Source organism: Carcharodon carcharias, chromosome 12 (assembly GCF_017639515.1).
Source record: "Carcharodon carcharias isolate sCarCar2 chromosome 12, sCarCar2.pri, whole genome shotgun sequence".
Lineage (NCBI taxonomy): Eukaryota > Metazoa > Chordata > Chondrichthyes > Lamniformes > Lamnidae > Carcharodon > Carcharodon carcharias.
In genome coordinates, this window is record NC_054478.1 from 77,607,287 (window position 1) to 77,623,681 (window position 16,395).

At 43.9% G+C, this 16,395-nt stretch overlaps 1 protein-coding gene across 19 annotated transcripts in view; it reads right to left on the reverse strand.

The window, feature by feature from the left end:
* myo3b (myosin IIIB) overlaps positions 1–16,395 on the reverse strand; it is a 661,003-nt gene that overhangs the window by 560,863 nt on the left and 83,745 nt on the right. For all 19 annotated transcript variants that reach the window (XR_005944587.1, XR_005944588.1, XM_041201000.1 and 16 more), the window contains one exon: positions 569–714. Coding sequence is in view for 17 of the 19 variants with exons in the window: in XM_041201000.1 (XP_041056934.1) it covers positions 569–714 (146 nt within the window). In the remaining 2 variants the exon portion in view is untranslated. The remainder of the gene's footprint in view (positions 1–568; positions 715–16,395) is intronic.

Here is a 16,395-nt window from a genome sequence, read left to right on the forward strand (position 1 = left end):
TTTTTCTTTAGACAAAAGGCAGATAGATGGACTAGCTGCAGTCTGGACCACTGACTGACAATCTAGCCAGAATCAAAAGCTGTGCATCAATGAAGGACAATTGATCATAAAGCTTTCATTCCTCTCAGAATTGTACCACAACATTACTGCAAACTGCTTTGTCTAAAAGGCTGCTTGAAAGCTTCTGAGATTTGCACGGAAATCACACAAACACCAAAATCACTGTGGAGAATTCAAACTCAGATCCCCTAAAGAGGAAGTATGTGTGTGCATTCTACCAGATACACCCAATATTCAGTAACTGAAGAGTTAATGTGCTATTCATTGGCAATATCTCATTTAAGTGAAAAAGCTAAAGACTCTACATATGGAAGATATTTAATTTCATCTGATCATTTGCATATTTTACAGCAAAGATTTTCCAGATCTTCATATTGTATAATTGTTTGCATTGAAAATCTTTTTCTGATTTCATAATTGGTACAATTTTTCATACTTTAGGCACAGAATTGTAATAGCTAGTAATTATGAAATAGAAGTAAGCCAAGAGAGCCATCTAGTGACATACCTTGGAATCTTAAAGAGTGCTTTCACAGGATGCAGATCAGACAATGGTGGCTCACCATCACCAAGCTCAATTGCTGTGATACCTAATGACCATACATCACATCGGCTATCATACGAGTAGTCCAACTGCTGTTCACAAGCAATGACCTGTTAATTAATAACGTATTAAATTTCACAAGTTTATTTGTAATTCCACTGGTAGTTAGATTCGCACATGCTAGAATTTTGTCTTCATCAATTATATGAAGGAAGCAAAGTAAAATTTATATTACAGCTCTTAGACATAGGTCATTGCCATTTACCTAGGAGCACAACATTAATTATTATGCTGGCAAATACCACATACACAAAATATAAAAACAGATGCTTAGTATTCACTTTGTCAAAGCCATTACACAACTTCAGCGTTTACAGCATATAATAATCGCTGCCATAAGCCATATAGCATTTTTCTCAACATTATAAAATGATACAATTAAAACATCTTCTAAAATAAAACTGTGGTATATTCACCACCATTATTTTTACTCAAAGATACTTTAAAGCACTTCATGCATTTGCTCACATCTATATCAAGCAGACTGAATCCATTTATTTCACAGAATATCAAATCTCTACCTAATGTGCTTAGATATTTTGAACAATCAAATCACCAGAGATTATCTCCCAATTTGGAACTCCGTTGGCAGGAATATAAATGGCATCATGCAAGTATCTTCCTCGGGAATATATAAAATTATTGTAGCACTTGGAAATCCACATTTCTTTTCCATATGCAGCCTTCTTAATACACTAATGGTTTATTACACTATGCAAGTTTTACAAGGTCAAACTGCCATTACTGAAGATGCAGACTGGGGTTTTCTGGCCCCATCCGCCACGAGACCAGAAATTCCTGCCCAAAGTCAACAGGCCTTTAGCTGGTCTGTTAAATCTTCCATCCTGCCAGCGGCAATTACTGCAGCCGGCAGCACCGGAAAATCCCAGCCACAGATGCAACAGGAGGGGCTCCATGATATATCTGAAACACTTGCTATTGCCAAAATAAATACAACCAATTGCTCAACTTGCTGGCTCAAAATTAATACTACAAACACATATCTACTTCTCACAATCAAAGTAATTTTTCCCCCAATACCAAGCACTGGAAAAACGAACCATTTTCTATTAAATGGAAATAGTGTGTGACTGTACATGTTCGTGTCATGTCTATATGCTTACAACACATTTATATCGGTGTAAAATTAACATCAAAGTTTCACAAAATAAAGCCTTTTGATGTAGCATTTTGGAAGTGATGAGTTCTACTTAAATACCCTACTGTCCTTTAGGAGATGTGGATTTGCAAAGGGATTCCAGGGTGTCATAAGGTTATCAGATTTCTGCCTGTCTAAGTTGAGCATACTGTGCAGTCTCGAGGGATGTCAATTGTTTTTCATTTTTTGCCTCAGTAACTGAAATTTATGTGCCCAATTTAACATTTTTAAAAAGTTCAAATCCGAAATTTAAGATATTTCACAACAGATGCTTCTATTTTTTCATTGTTCACATTATTTTGTGTAGATTTAATATTTTCATTGGACTTTTTACTTGTAAGCTTCAGTCTCTCCGAAAACCCTGTTCTTTGACTTAAAATATTTAGCCAGAGAGGTGACTCAAAGCACTAAAAACAGATCCTACACTCTGAGCATGTGCATGTGCATATGCACAATTTCCCATAAAGCATTAATGACATTTTAGCTAGTCAAATGATAAAGTGATTGTTTCTCAAGCTCTAAAAAAAAATACGGTTGCTTTCCAAAATTATTTGAAAAATGAAAGGAAAACATTTGAAGTTTTATGCAGGCATTCTTTATTGAAGTGTTTTTGTGTGAATAAAGACAGAGCGAAAGATAGATAGTGGTCAGGATTTTTAGCATGGTGAGGTTTCCCATCCCGGAACCCGAAGAGTCACTGAGGAACCGTCTCCACCAATACTGACTGCCCTGCAGCTCAGTTGATGCTCTGAGGAGCATTAATTTTCTGGAGATGAGGCTTCTGGCCCTCACGTCCTGCCTCGGAGAACTGCCTGCCTACCTGACTGGTCAACAGCTTTCTTGTCCCAGCAGTGCCAGGAGCTGCAGTGGACAGGTGTGGGACTACAAGAAGTCCCCAGAATGCAAGCCCCAGGAGTCCAGGACCAGGTAAGTGTGAGTGTCTCAGGGTGGGGAGGGGAGGGGAGGGGAGGGGAGATGAGGCTCGGGGTGGTGAACTTGATGGAGAGGCCATTGAGGGAGGGAGCACCTGCAGGGACCGGACCTCATTGGTGGGGTGGGGTGCCCAATGTTGAACGGAGACCATTGATGGAGGCACCCCCCAACCCTTCCTGCCAGGGTCCTAATAAGGGTCGCTTTCCAATGTTTTTCCCTTGCCTCTGAACTCCTCCTGCTAGCCTGAAAATTGAGGCCGGTGGGAAACGTCCCTCAAATAGTCATTAATTGGCCACTTAAGGGTCTCAACTGGGGCAAGGTTGGCGCGCTGGCTGAGGCCTCTCCTGTCCCACCATAAAACTGCAAAGAGGTTGGGCAAGTTGGAGCCTGGTAGGATGGCCAGCTGAGGAATTTCACCTCCTCCCCCTCCTGCAAACACGCCGACAGGGAAATATAAAATTCTGCCCAATGCTGAGAAAGATACACTTCCAGGACCTGATCACAAAATACCAGAGGGCAAAAATCTGTGGGCTGTGGTAGCAGCAGTATGCTAGGATCACATCCACCAGTGCTTTCCAGCACTAACCATACCATACTTTTCAGAGGCTGTGGAAGGGCAGCTCATTTTCGTGGCAACTTCATTCTGGGCAAATTTTGGGCACCTGATTATCACATGTTACTGGAAATTCCAGTCCCCCTAATTGGGGTGTGGGGAGACGGGGATAAGGGAGAGGATAAGTGAAATTCTTTTCTACAGCCACTTTTTTTAAATGGTGGCTTTTGATACACAGTGAACTGAAAGTTTTAGTTAATAAGCATGCTTCATACCTTTTAGAGGGGATGACAGAAGTAAAAAAACTAAAGAAAAATTTATAACAGGTGAACAGCAATAGAAATGACCCTGTCCATATCCTTCTCTGAGCTCACATTTTTATAAGAGACACGAATCACTTAAATTTAGAAATCTTGGTTTCAGCTCATTTTAAAATTAATCTTAATATTCTAATGATTTATAAACCAATCAAACTTTGTTATTACAGCTTGTATCAAATATATTGTAGCCACAACTCACTTTATTTTACAGGTTTTATTCACTGAATACTTTATGAAGGCTCCTGTAGCTATAGATAACAATCCTCCCATGATGTTTCAATTGCGTTGGTGTATACAGGTTAAAAGACGGATGGTAATAAGATACTAAAAACAAAAGTTTTTCCCATCTCAGACCCAAAGTTTTCAGTTTGTTAATTACATGATCAAATGGAAACTCAAAATTCATTTTGCATTCAAAATAGCTCAAACCGAGCAAAATTAGAAGCTTATTGGCAAAGTTAGGCTCTCTCTATCTGATAAGTTACTGCAAGGTGATTTAGAAGATCTGCTAATGTGCACAAGTCATCCAGCAGATAGGGAGACATAAGCTTGAAAGCCAATATAATTGTCAAATTTGAACACTAATATTCATTTTTTCACCTATGCACTTATTACCTGAATTAATTTAGTTACCAAAGAATGTATAAAGCGCAAAGGTTACCAATTCATGATTAAAGTGACATAGATTTATATTATAGCCTTTACAACATTTTTTCAAGGGTCCTCTGGCTTTCTTTTCCTTCACTCCATCACTGTCACATAGTTTACTAAAGTTTACGATGTTAATCAGAAATTTCTGCTAAAATTTCACAGCAAAGTTGTTCACCAGCACACAACCAAAAATGACTGAATGATCAGAATTAATTTGCATAGATTGATAACAATAGGAGTTGAACTAAACTGACTTTCAGCTGGTAACCTTGAACTGACCATCAATTCCAAAATAGTGGTAAACAATTGCAATTATTTGGTATGATTAAAAAGTTCCAATTACTGAAAAATGCACTGATTGTGTTTTGTGCAGCTGAGTTATTATTTCACCGTATGTCACTGCCAGAAGTTGTTGGTGTAAAACATGCAGTCAAAAGTTGGGACTAATTCAAGATAGATTTGAAAGGAAAGGCTATGAAACATTGGTAAACATCAATAAGCAACTACATCTTGTAGACCAAGAAACATAAAGAAATAATGGCATTTAGGTTTGGAAATAAGTAAAGTGGAACATTCTTGTGGCTCTAATTCTACTGTCCTAACTCAGCTATCACATCTTGAATATTTTCTCCTCCTGTGGCCACATAGTCCCTTCTAATGCATCATAGGGTTCTATCCTTGGTTTCCTCCCATCCATTGAGTATATATTACCCTCAGCAACAAGATCCACAAGCACAATAATAGCTTCCACATGGACAGCAACAATCCACTTCTCTATTGACGCCATAATTCACGCTAAGCTATCTAACTGCTTGCTCCCATTTAGCCCCTGGGTAAGCCAAATTGCCATACAACTCCATGTTAACAAGAATGATGCTGGCAATTTTCAGTTCTCGTTTTCACCTGTATCATACTCCCTGGGTGCCACGCAAGCTGAAAGCAGTACTGCACAGGTAGAACATTCTGTTCAACCAAACCAAGTTTTAAACTCCAAGGGCAGAATTTTCTGTTTGGTGGAGGGGTCCGTGCTGCCATTTTATGCGGGTAAGCCTTATTTCCCGACTTCCGAGGATAGCGGGAGTGTGCGGGCGTGCACAGACCGCCCGGTCCAATGGTGACCCAGCAGTCTGTTTAAAAGAAGGCCTGACAGCCCTTTGTAGGCTGCTCACAATAGCCAGTGCTAGGCTGCAGCAAAGGGGTTCGAGTGAGCAGGCCAGGCTGGAGGGTAAGCCAGTGCGCCCCTCATTTTTCTGATGACTGCCTTGCTGCCCTTCTCGAGGAGGCAGTAGCTCAGTGGGAGGTGTCGATCCCCCGGGATGGGAGGAGGAGGCCCCCCCACATGACGAAACGCCTGGGAGGGGGTGGCGGAGGTGGTGAGATCCCGCAACGTGGTGCGGCGCACCTGGATCCAGTGTCGCAAGCACTTCAATGATTTGTTGCACCCTGGCAGGGTGAGTAGCATGTTGGCATTGGGCATTTAACCCAGCAGGTAGCCTTACCCTCTGAGGGCCCACACCCAAGTCTCAGTATTGTCACTGAATTGAATCATTGACAGCATTTTTCCTTTGCTGGATGGGCAAGCAGATAGTGCCCATGCTGAGATCAGCCTGAGTGTGTCATGAGGAGATGTATGTGTTGATCTGAGTCCCACATGACTGGTTTGGGGGGAACCTGGAGGAGCTGCACCTAGGTGCAGACCCAGAACTCCAGGACAAGTCCTAGTCAGGGTGATGAGATGGTGGAAGGGAGCTTCAAGGTGGCGTGGCAACAAACCATCTGCTGCCCTCTACACTGCATGTGCTTGCACCTCCTTGCTGTGGGAGGAAATACCATGTGGCTCCTAATGTGACGTAGGCAGCATGTATCCAAGGGGGCAGTAGAGGGCATAGGGAGCAGGCCTAGCATCTTTGGCTGAGTGATTGGCTGCAGCGGGGTGAGGAGGCACTGGAGGCCTGATATGTCCCATTTAGGTCGGAGTGTGCCTTACGTGAACAGAGTCCATGTGCAATTTGCCTTAATCAATGCTCTTCTCTCTTTCTCAGGAGAAGAATGCACAGAACGCAGCCGAGCATGTGAGGGCTGGAGGAAGCCAGGCACAGCTCTACATGCTAAGCCGCTTCGAGCAGGAGGCCCTTGAACTGGAGAGGTGCCATGCACCCAGATCTACTGGTGTTGGTAAGGCTGGGGTTCCATGGCCAGGTATTAATGCCCAACAGTGAGGTCAGCATTGTCCTCCCAACAGCCATAGCACTGATGATGTTAAATTAGTTATTGTTGCAACATTGCTGGGCCATTGGTTATGGACGGTTGAGCGCATAATGAGCCGGGGGGGGACAGGAATGAACTTTGTCATTGTCTGCATGCTAATTGATCCACTGTCCTTGTTCTTCCTTTCACCGTCATCAGAGCAGGGCTGGGAGGAGGAGCAGCACTGACCTCCTCTCACACCTGAGGGGCCTGAATTCTCACCAGCATCACACCATTTCTGCAAGGCAGGCACCAGCACAGATACTAGCACCTCGGTGGGAATTAGAACAACAGCGAGTGTCCAGGGGCACAGTGGAGGAGCTGACAGAATCAGAGAGTGTCCATGGTGCCAGCAGTCGGAGGACTGCAGGGGACCAGGCACATGCTCAGTCAGTGCCTGATGATGTGTCTCTGGAACCGTCTGTGACGCAGCAAGTGCAGCAAATGCGGCCAGGTCTGCGGGAGCATCTGGGAGTGAAACATGAGGCTATGCTTGGTTTGGTCTCCGTGGTGGAGGAGTCTACGCAGACGCTCGCTGAAGCAATGAGCCACATGTCTGAGCGCCATGTGTCCTCCATGGAGAGAGAGGCGACTCTTGTGGAGAGCCTACTCCAGGCGACCCGCCAGGGCTTCCTGGGAATGCGCTCTGACCAGCAAGTCCTCACCTTGGCAATGACCTCAGCTGGTCACTGCCAGTGTGGGAGATGGTGCGGGCATCAAGCTTCTCAGTTCGTTGCCCATCCATCCACGGTGAGCAGGATCGACCGAGGCGGCCTCATGTCAGCACAGCTGCTGCCTGTGGTCTCTGTGGGCTCCTCTCAGGGCACTCCAGATGAGGGCGGCAGCTCCTCCGCCCCTCTCCCAGTGACTGTTTCATCTGGTAAGGCTGCGGCAACTGGGGAGATGCCAGCTGCGGAACTGGCCGCTCCCTCCCAGGCAGGACCAGCACAGGCTCCACGGGCCAGAGGACAACCGCCAAGGTCATCAAGGCCAACAGGACAGCAGAGTCAGCAGACTGCCTCAGGTGCCACTCTGAGCGATGAGGCAGCACCATGACATAGCACCCGCAAACAAAAGGATAAGGCACCTTAGGCACACCAAGGGGTTTTCGCTGATGCTTTTGTTTTGGCCCCAGATCAGGACCTTATTAGCTCTTTTTGATTGTTAACACCATTGTTTTCTCTTTGTGATAAGTTCTTTTGCTTCACACATTAAATGCAGATGTGTGACCATGGCTGAGGGTGCCTCATTTCTTCTGCATGTGTATGGTTGATAAAAGTGTAACGAGTGATTTGTTGGACATTCAGCTTTATTTACAAGGCCCTTAGTTAGTGCTGCTGACCTGGCAAATTTTGCACATAGGTGTCAAGTATCGAGGCGGCAGCCCAGGCTTGTCCTGGTGATCCATCTGTGTTGTGCTAGCTGAAGGTTCATTGGATTAAAGCCTCCCGGGTGTCCCTGCCTCCCTGGAGTAGTCCTGGGTCAGCGTCTACCCCCACAGCATTGCCCTGTGTGTGCTCATCCTTGGAATCACTGCTGGACTTATCGTGTGCAGCCACATCCACTGCGTCAAAGTCTTCATCGTCCACTGCCTCCCCCTTTCCAGCGCAAGATTGTGGAGAGTGCAGCATGCAACCACTATCACCGAGGCACGATCTGGGGGGTATTGGAGAGCGACCCCTGAGCAGTCCAGGTATCGGAAGCATATGTTGAGAAGACCGATGGCTCTCTCCACAACAGCCCTTGTGGGGGCATGGCTCCTAATGTAATACTGCTCAGCTTCTGTTCTTGGATGGCGGAGAGGTGTCATTAGCCACGTTCTGAGGGGATAGCCCTTGTCACCCAGTCATCAACCATCAAGCTGGGCCAGAGCACAGAAGAACCCCAGCACCTGGGATGTAGGCATTGTGGGAACTGCCTGGGTACCTTGCACAGACTTGTAGAATCAGGATTCTGTGATCACACACTATCGGCACGTTCATGGAGTGGACGCCCTTCGTGTTGATGAAGGTACCGGGCTCACCTGCTGGTGCCTTGATGGCCACATGTGTGCCGTCTATTGCACCTTGGACGCGGGGGAAGCCAGCAATCGCCGTGAAGCCTCTGGCTCACTGTGTCTGGCTTGCCTGGTCCCAACAGAAGTGGATGAAGGTCAATGTGTGACTGAACAGAGCATCTGTAACCTGCTTAACACAAGTGTGGACAGCTGATTGGGAGAAGCCGCAAAGATTACCCACCGAGTCCTGGAATAGAAGTTGAGGGCAGCTGTGACCTTCAGAGCCACTGACATGGGGTGTCCGCCCATACACTTAGGGGATATCTCAGGCCCAATTATCTGACAGATGTAGTTGTCTATCTCCCTTGACACTCGGAGCCTCCTTCGGCACTGTACCTCAGGCATAGTGAGGTAGTTGCTTCGCCGCCTGTATACCCTGGCAGCAGAATAGTGGCATCCTCTGCAACCCCTTCCATCTTGGACTACCTCTTGGCCCTGCACCCCTTGTGCCTGCGCCTGTCCTCCCAAAGGTAACTCCCCTGGAGGCTGACTGTGCACTCCTGGCCACCTCCCCTTCTAGCCCTACCTTCCTCCTCAGAGGAGCTGCCTCCAATGGACAGCTCAGCTCCCATTCCCAAGCTAAGGGAAGGCTTCCTGAAACCTGTAGGCCCAGTAAAGATTCCTCACTGCAGTGTGCTGACCTGAAGGTTAAGAGTCCAGCAAAAGCAGCTGGGATGTGTTTTGAAGTACTGCAGATCACACAAGCATGTTTGAAAAACTTCCAACAATAAATATTTCACAGAGCAGATTCACGACCCCACTGAGCCGTCTTATCCCACCCGTAGATGAGGTTAATACAAATGTCTCCTACCCACCTGCCCGTTGCGCTGACCTGAAGATCGCACGGGCACCAAAAAATTGGTGTTGACTGAACACTAAAGGGCCTTAAGTGGCCCGTTAATTAATGGCAGGCGCGTGTCGGACTTCATCATGTGCCTGCCCAGCGAAATATCACGATGGTGCGCGGTGACTTCAGGACACTGACTGATGTCACCGCGTGTCATTTTACGCGCGGACGTGCCCCACACATCAAACGGAAAATTCTGTTCCAAGCCTTCTGCAAGCTGTCATTTTCCATCTCTGGAATACTGAGTACTTACACTGTACCACATTCCTATTGTTGTTGAAACCTTCATTCACACTATCATCTAGAAATTGATTTTATCAAATGCTCTTCTTGCAAGCTCCCCTCCTTTTGCAGATTTTGACCCCTCTTCTGTGCAAAATCCCACACGCCCATCAACTACATCTTCTGAAAGTTCCACGGGTTCCTTGACCCAGAAAATCCAATTTAAAATTCCCTTCATCATCTCTCTGGTCTTATTCACCTTATTAGGGAAACCTTCCCCAGTCCTACTTTCCAGTCTGCACATTCCTTTCTAGGTTACCGTTTTTTTTCTCTCTCCCTCTGCTGATCTTTCAGCAATATTCTATCATTTAGAATGTTCTTAGAAAAATCATTTTGGCTTACTACGTGTCTCCTTGCCTTCAAAAGCCGCCTGTAATCCTGTCTTTTATTTTAACTCCATTCACTTTGTTCTTTCACCTCCTGCTAAGTGTCTAGCTCTCCCCCTTGTAAGATCCTCCAAGACAGTTTGTCTATGTGAGTTCAATGTAAATTTATTTTGTTGCTGGAAATTAATTTAGTTGTTGAGGTATTAGAATTCTAGAATATTTGATAAAGTAAATTTGTGTTCAAAAACAAAACTGTAATTTTTAAGCATGGCAACTTCAAATATTAACCTTATACAAGGGACTTACTGATAGGGCACTAAAAACTTAATGCAAATAACCTACAATGTCACTGCACACTGAAAAGATTGAACTATCCATGGCATGGCTAACTGAGGCAGCTAAGGATGGTATCAAGTTGAAAGAAAATGCATGCAATGTTGCAAAGATTAATGATAAGCCAAAAAAGATTGAGGCCATTTTAGAGACCAGCAAAGTTGGCTAAAACAAACAAAGAGGGAGAATTTAAAACATGAGTAAACTAACAAGAGATATAAAAACACATGGTAAGAGATTCTAGAAGCACATAAAACGGAACTGGGAAATTAATAACGGGAAATGAGGAAATGACAGAGACTTTGAACAATTTTTATTCCCCCTGCTTTCACAATAGAAGAGACTAAGGTATCCCAATAATAGTAGAAAATTGGGGGCAAATGGAGAGAGGAACTTAAACTGATCATTATCACTAAAGAAAAAGTACTATGCAAACAAATGGGACTAAAGGCTGACAAGTCCCCTGGACCTGATGGCCTGCACCTTGTGTCTTGAAAGAAGTGGCTGCAGAGACAGTGGATGCAATGATTGCAATCTTCCAATACTTCCCAGATTCTGGAAAGGTCCCAGCAGATTGGAAAATTACAAATTTAACTTCCATTCAAGAAAGGAGGGAGAGAGAAAGCAGGAAACTCTAGGCTAGTTAGTCTAACATCTATCATTGTGAAAATGCTGGAACCCAATATTCAGGAAATAGTAAGATAAAAGCAAAAAAACTGCGGATGCTGGAAATCCAAAACAAAAACAAAAATAAAAATATCTGGAAAAACTCAGCAGGTCTGACAGCATCTGTGGAGAGGAATACAGTTAACGTTTCGAGTCTGTATGACTCTTCAACAAAGGAAAGAAAAACAGAAGAGAGGTGAAATATAAGTTTGTTTGGCGGGGGGGGGGGTTGGTGGTGGTGGTGGTGGTTGGTGGGACAGGTAGAGCTGGATAGAAGGCCAATGAGGCCAGTGATAGGTGGAGATAGCCAAAAGATATCATACACAAAAGGACAAAGAGGTGTTGACGGTGGTGATATTATCTAAGGAAAGTGCTAATAGGTGACATTAAGGGTAGAAAGCAGAACGAGCAAGGTACAGATATCCCTAGTGGGGTGGGTGGGGTGGGGGGAAGGGATCGAAATAGGCTAAAAGGTAGAGATAAAACAATGGATGGAAATACATTTAAAAATAATGGAAAAAGGTGGGAAAGTGGGTGGGGATGGAGGAGAGAGTTCATGATCTGAAGTTGTTGAACTCAATATTCAGTCCGGAAGGCTGTAAAGTGCCTAGTCGGAAGATGAGGTGCTGTTCCTCTAGTTTGCGTGTCCGTCCTTGGCCTGCTGCAATGTTCCAGTAAAGCTCAATGCAAACTGGAGGAACAGCACCTCATCTTCCGACTAGGCACTTTACAGCCTTCCGGACTGAATATTGAGTTCAACAACTTTAGATCATGAACTCTGTCCTCCATCCCCACCCCCTTTCCAATTCCTCTTTTTTCCAATAATTTATATATATTTTTCTTTTCCCACCTATTTCCATTATTTTTAAATGTATTTCCATCCATTGTTTTATCTCTACCTTTTAGCCTATTTAGATCCCTTCCCCCCACCCCACCCCACCCCCACTGGGGCTATCTGTCACTTGCTCATCCTGCTTTCTACCCTTAATGTCACCTATTAGCACATTCCTTAAATAATATCACCACCTTCAACACCTCTCTGTCCTTTTGTCTATGACATCTTTTGGCTATCTCTACCTATCACTGGCCCTCTATCCAGCTCTACCTGTTCAAGAAATAGTAGCAGGACATTTAGAAAATAATCATAAAAACGTGTTGATTCTGCTTGACTGTATGAAAGGGAAAGCAATTTTGACAAATATAGTTGAGTTCTTTGAGTGTGTAATAACATATGAGGAACGTTTGAGCTCTCTGGGTCTATACTCGATGGAGTTTAGAAGGATGAGGGGGGATTTGATTGAAACTTACAGAATGCTGAAAGGCCTGGATAGAGTGGACGTGGGGAAGATGTTTCCATTAGTAGAAGAGACTAGGACCCGAGGACACAGACTCAGAGTAAAGGGAACAGAGATGAGGAGAAACTTTTTTAGCCAGAGAGTGGTGAATCTATGGAATGCATTGCCACAGAAGGCTGTGGAGGCCAGGTCATTGAGTGTATTTAAGACCGAGATAGATAGGATTTTGACTGTAAGGGGATCAAAAGTTACGGGGAGAAGGTGGGAGAATGGGGTTGAGAAACTTATAGCCATGATTGAATGACGGAGCCGACTTGATGGGCCGAATGGCCTAATTTCTGCTCCTATGTCTTATGGTCTTATGGTAATGAGCAGTGTGGATAATGGGAACAAGTAGATGTAGCATATTTGAATTTCCAGGATTTGATAAGATGCCACATAAATGATTGCTTCACAAGATAAAAGCTCTTGATGTTATGGGTAATATGGATGGAAGAATAGCTGTATTTGCATTGGAGGCAGTTCATAGAAGGTACATTAGGTTGATTCCTGGTATGAAGAGGTTGCCTCATGAGGGAAAATTGAACAAGTGGCTCTATACACATTGGAGTTTAGAAGAATGGTAGGTGATCATATTGAAACATGTAAGATTCTGAGGGGACTTGATAAGGTCAATGCCGAGAACATGTTTCCCCTTGTGGGGAAATGGGGAACAGGGGGACACAGTGTCAGATTAAGGGTTCACCCACTTATGACAGCAATGATGAGGAATTTCTTCTTTCAGAGGGTTGTGAATCTTTGGCATTCTCCACCCCAGACAGCAGTAGAGACTGAATCATTGAATAGATTCAATGCTGAGATAGACAGATTCTTGAACTATAAGAAATCCAGGATTAGAGGGAACAGGTAGGAAAGTGGAGTTAAGACCAAGATCTGCTCAGCTGTGCTCTTACTGGCTAGCAGACAGGCTCAAGGGGCGTATTGGCTTACTCGTGCTCCTATTTCTTATGCTCTTATGTCAGTTTAAATGCTGCCTCGATCATAAGTCATAAAGGCTATCGATTATGAGGCTAATGAACTCAGCACAATTAATTCATTTTAAAATGCAATGACTGCAAGCAATTATTATATTAATATGGTTTTTTTGCTTGTCTATTTTGTGTAATGCAAAACAGATGGCACCTTTTCAAGAAATTCAATTGCTATGTTTATTAAATAATTTCTGATTACAATATTAAAGCTGCATTATGAAAGATAATAAATGGTTTAGTGCACTTTATTTATAGAAAAATTTCATAGTGAACAAGCAAAATACATTTGATATTGGGATTTCAGAATGCTTTTCACAAGGATCCATGTTAGTAATTCATGGCTAAAATAAAGAAACAAAATAGGGGTTCAAAATACTCAGCGAGAAAATTGGTTTAAAAACAAGAAAAAGAACAGCCTGTGGGCATCCTGTTTTCAATCTTGTAATTCCATGCCAGCTTTAATGTATATTAATGATTTAGCCATGAGTACTATTAGCTAAATGTCAAAGCCTGCAGGTGATACCAAAAAAGAGAGTAGGCAGAAAAGTGAAGGAGGAAGGCGGGGGAGCAAACAACCAGATTCCAAAGGATTTTACTGGGTTGTGTAACTGAGTCAATATATAGCTGATGCAGTTAAATGTGGACACCTGCTAAATAATCATTGAGAGCAAGAAACTAAAAGAGAAAAGAGCAGCTTTAAGCCTAGCCATCTAGCAGGCAGTTAAAATTGCCCTTGGGACTTACCCACCGACTTCCCACAAGTTCTAATCTTAATCTGCCCATCAGATATCAGCAAGGTTGCTCTTTAAATATGCAGATCGGGTTCTGATTACATCATTGGGGCTCAACTGTTATTATAGCCAGAGGCCTCTGGTTAAAATTGGTGCTGAAATGTGTATTAAATGGAATAATGCTACCATATAATGATCACGGAAGTGACTTGAAGTTGTAATAGATAAATCTATAGAATGGTCAGCCCAGAGAACAGAGTTTTTGTGGGGCTGAAAACAATGGTTTTGATTCTCCCAACGTTTAATTGGGATTGGCTGTCGGTCAGATAACAGACAATGGAGGGGTTGCATCAGATGGTGCTGAGGCAGAGCCAGGTGTCATCTGCATACATACAGAACCTGACCATGTCTTCAGATGATGTCACCAACAGATATAGCATACAGATGAGAAACAGGAGGGGCCAAGGATCGATCCAAGGGTGAACTCCTGAGGTAATGGTGCCAAAGTGGAAAGAAAAGTCATTGCAGGAAATTCTCTGGCTATGACTGGATAAGGAGAAGTGGAACTAGGCAAGATACCACTCAGCTGAACAATGAAGGAAATGGTTTAGAGGAGGATGGTCTAGTCAACCAAGTTAAAGGCCGCAGTTAGGTTGAGAAGGTTTAAGAAGAATAATACATCACAGTCACAGAGGATGTCATTTGTGACTTTGATCAAAGTAATTTCAGTGCTGCGACAGAGGCTGAAATCTTACTGGACACGTTCAAACATGGAGTTGTGGGAAAGGTGAGCATGGATTTAGGAGGTAATGCACACAAGGACATTGGAGGGTGAAGAAAAGCTGGAACTGGGTGGCAGTTTTCAATGTCAGAGGGATAATGAGTGGGTTTTTTGTGACAGGAGGCGGCTGATGGTGGCAGATTTTGCTAGTACTAATTTTGCTGGTTATGGGCAGCATGTTTGAGAGGGCAATAAATCCATTGGCCTTGCCCCCATTGAATTCTTAAAGGGGTTGTGCACTTTTCAAAGGTGGTTTAATGGTCAGTCCATGCAACAAGCAGCATCACATAAGCCAGTGAATACCGATTCACTACTACAGTCAGTGGAGGTGCTCATGGAGCATTTCTTGCAGGAGAAACTGGCACACAATTGAAGGAGCAAGAAGGAACATAGGAAAAAGGGGGAGTAGGCCATTTGGCCCCTCAAGCCTGCTCCACCACTCAACTAGATCATGGCTGATCTTCCACCTCAACACCATTCTCCCGCAACATGCCCATGTCCCTTGATATCTTGATATCGATCTCTGCCTTGAAAAAACTCAGTGACCAAGCCTCCACAGCCTTCTGGGGTAGAGAATTCCAAAGATTTACTACCTACTGAGTAAACAAGTTTCTCCTCATCTCAGTCATCAACGGCCTACCTCTTATTCTGAGGCCATGTCCCTTAGTTCTAGATGCCACCTCCCACCCCCACCAACCCCTCAGCCAGGGGAAACATCTTTCCTGAATCTACCCTGTTGAGCCCTGTAAGCATTTTGTATGTTTCAATAAGATCACCTCTCATTCTTCTAAACTCTGGAGGGAAGAGTCTCCTCAATCGCTCCTCATAGGGCAATCCCATCTTCCAGGGATTGGAGACCCCACCATGCTATAAATTTCCATCTCCAAGGATGGGCACCACTATCAACATGATTGGCAAAAGGAAGAAACGCAGTTTCATAGATCGCGGGACTGGCGACCACGCACAACGCGATATTTGGTCATTTTCGCTTCCTTTCTACAGGAATGCTGCACAATGCCTCCTCTCCTTAAGCCAAGGGCATTGAGGATATTATCATGGTCCAGTTGAAACTAACTCAGCATTGAACAAAAATTAAAGAACAAAGATGTCCCTGATCTCTATGGCTCACCGGCTCACTGAACCAACAGACAGAACCAGCTAAGCCATCAAGGGAGCCTCTTGCAATTTATCTTGGCATATTACTTTTAAGCACATCACAATGAGGGCCCAGACAAAATGTAGCAAATGTCAGTCAGTGTGGTAGAACACAATCATTTAACTTTTGGATCCTACATTTGTTCCAAATTAGAAATAAACAAAGAACATCTTTATCTTTGATCTAAAAGCTATGGTTTCGATACAAGAAAATTTGGGAAAGTTTGAGCCATCTCAAATTAAATGGGCAGTCAATCAACAGCAACAGCACAAAAGCAACCTTGAATTGACATTAATTGGTCATTCTGCCTCAGGCAAAAAAAAACACCAAATATCAAAACACATGCTCATATGCATAGTGCTCT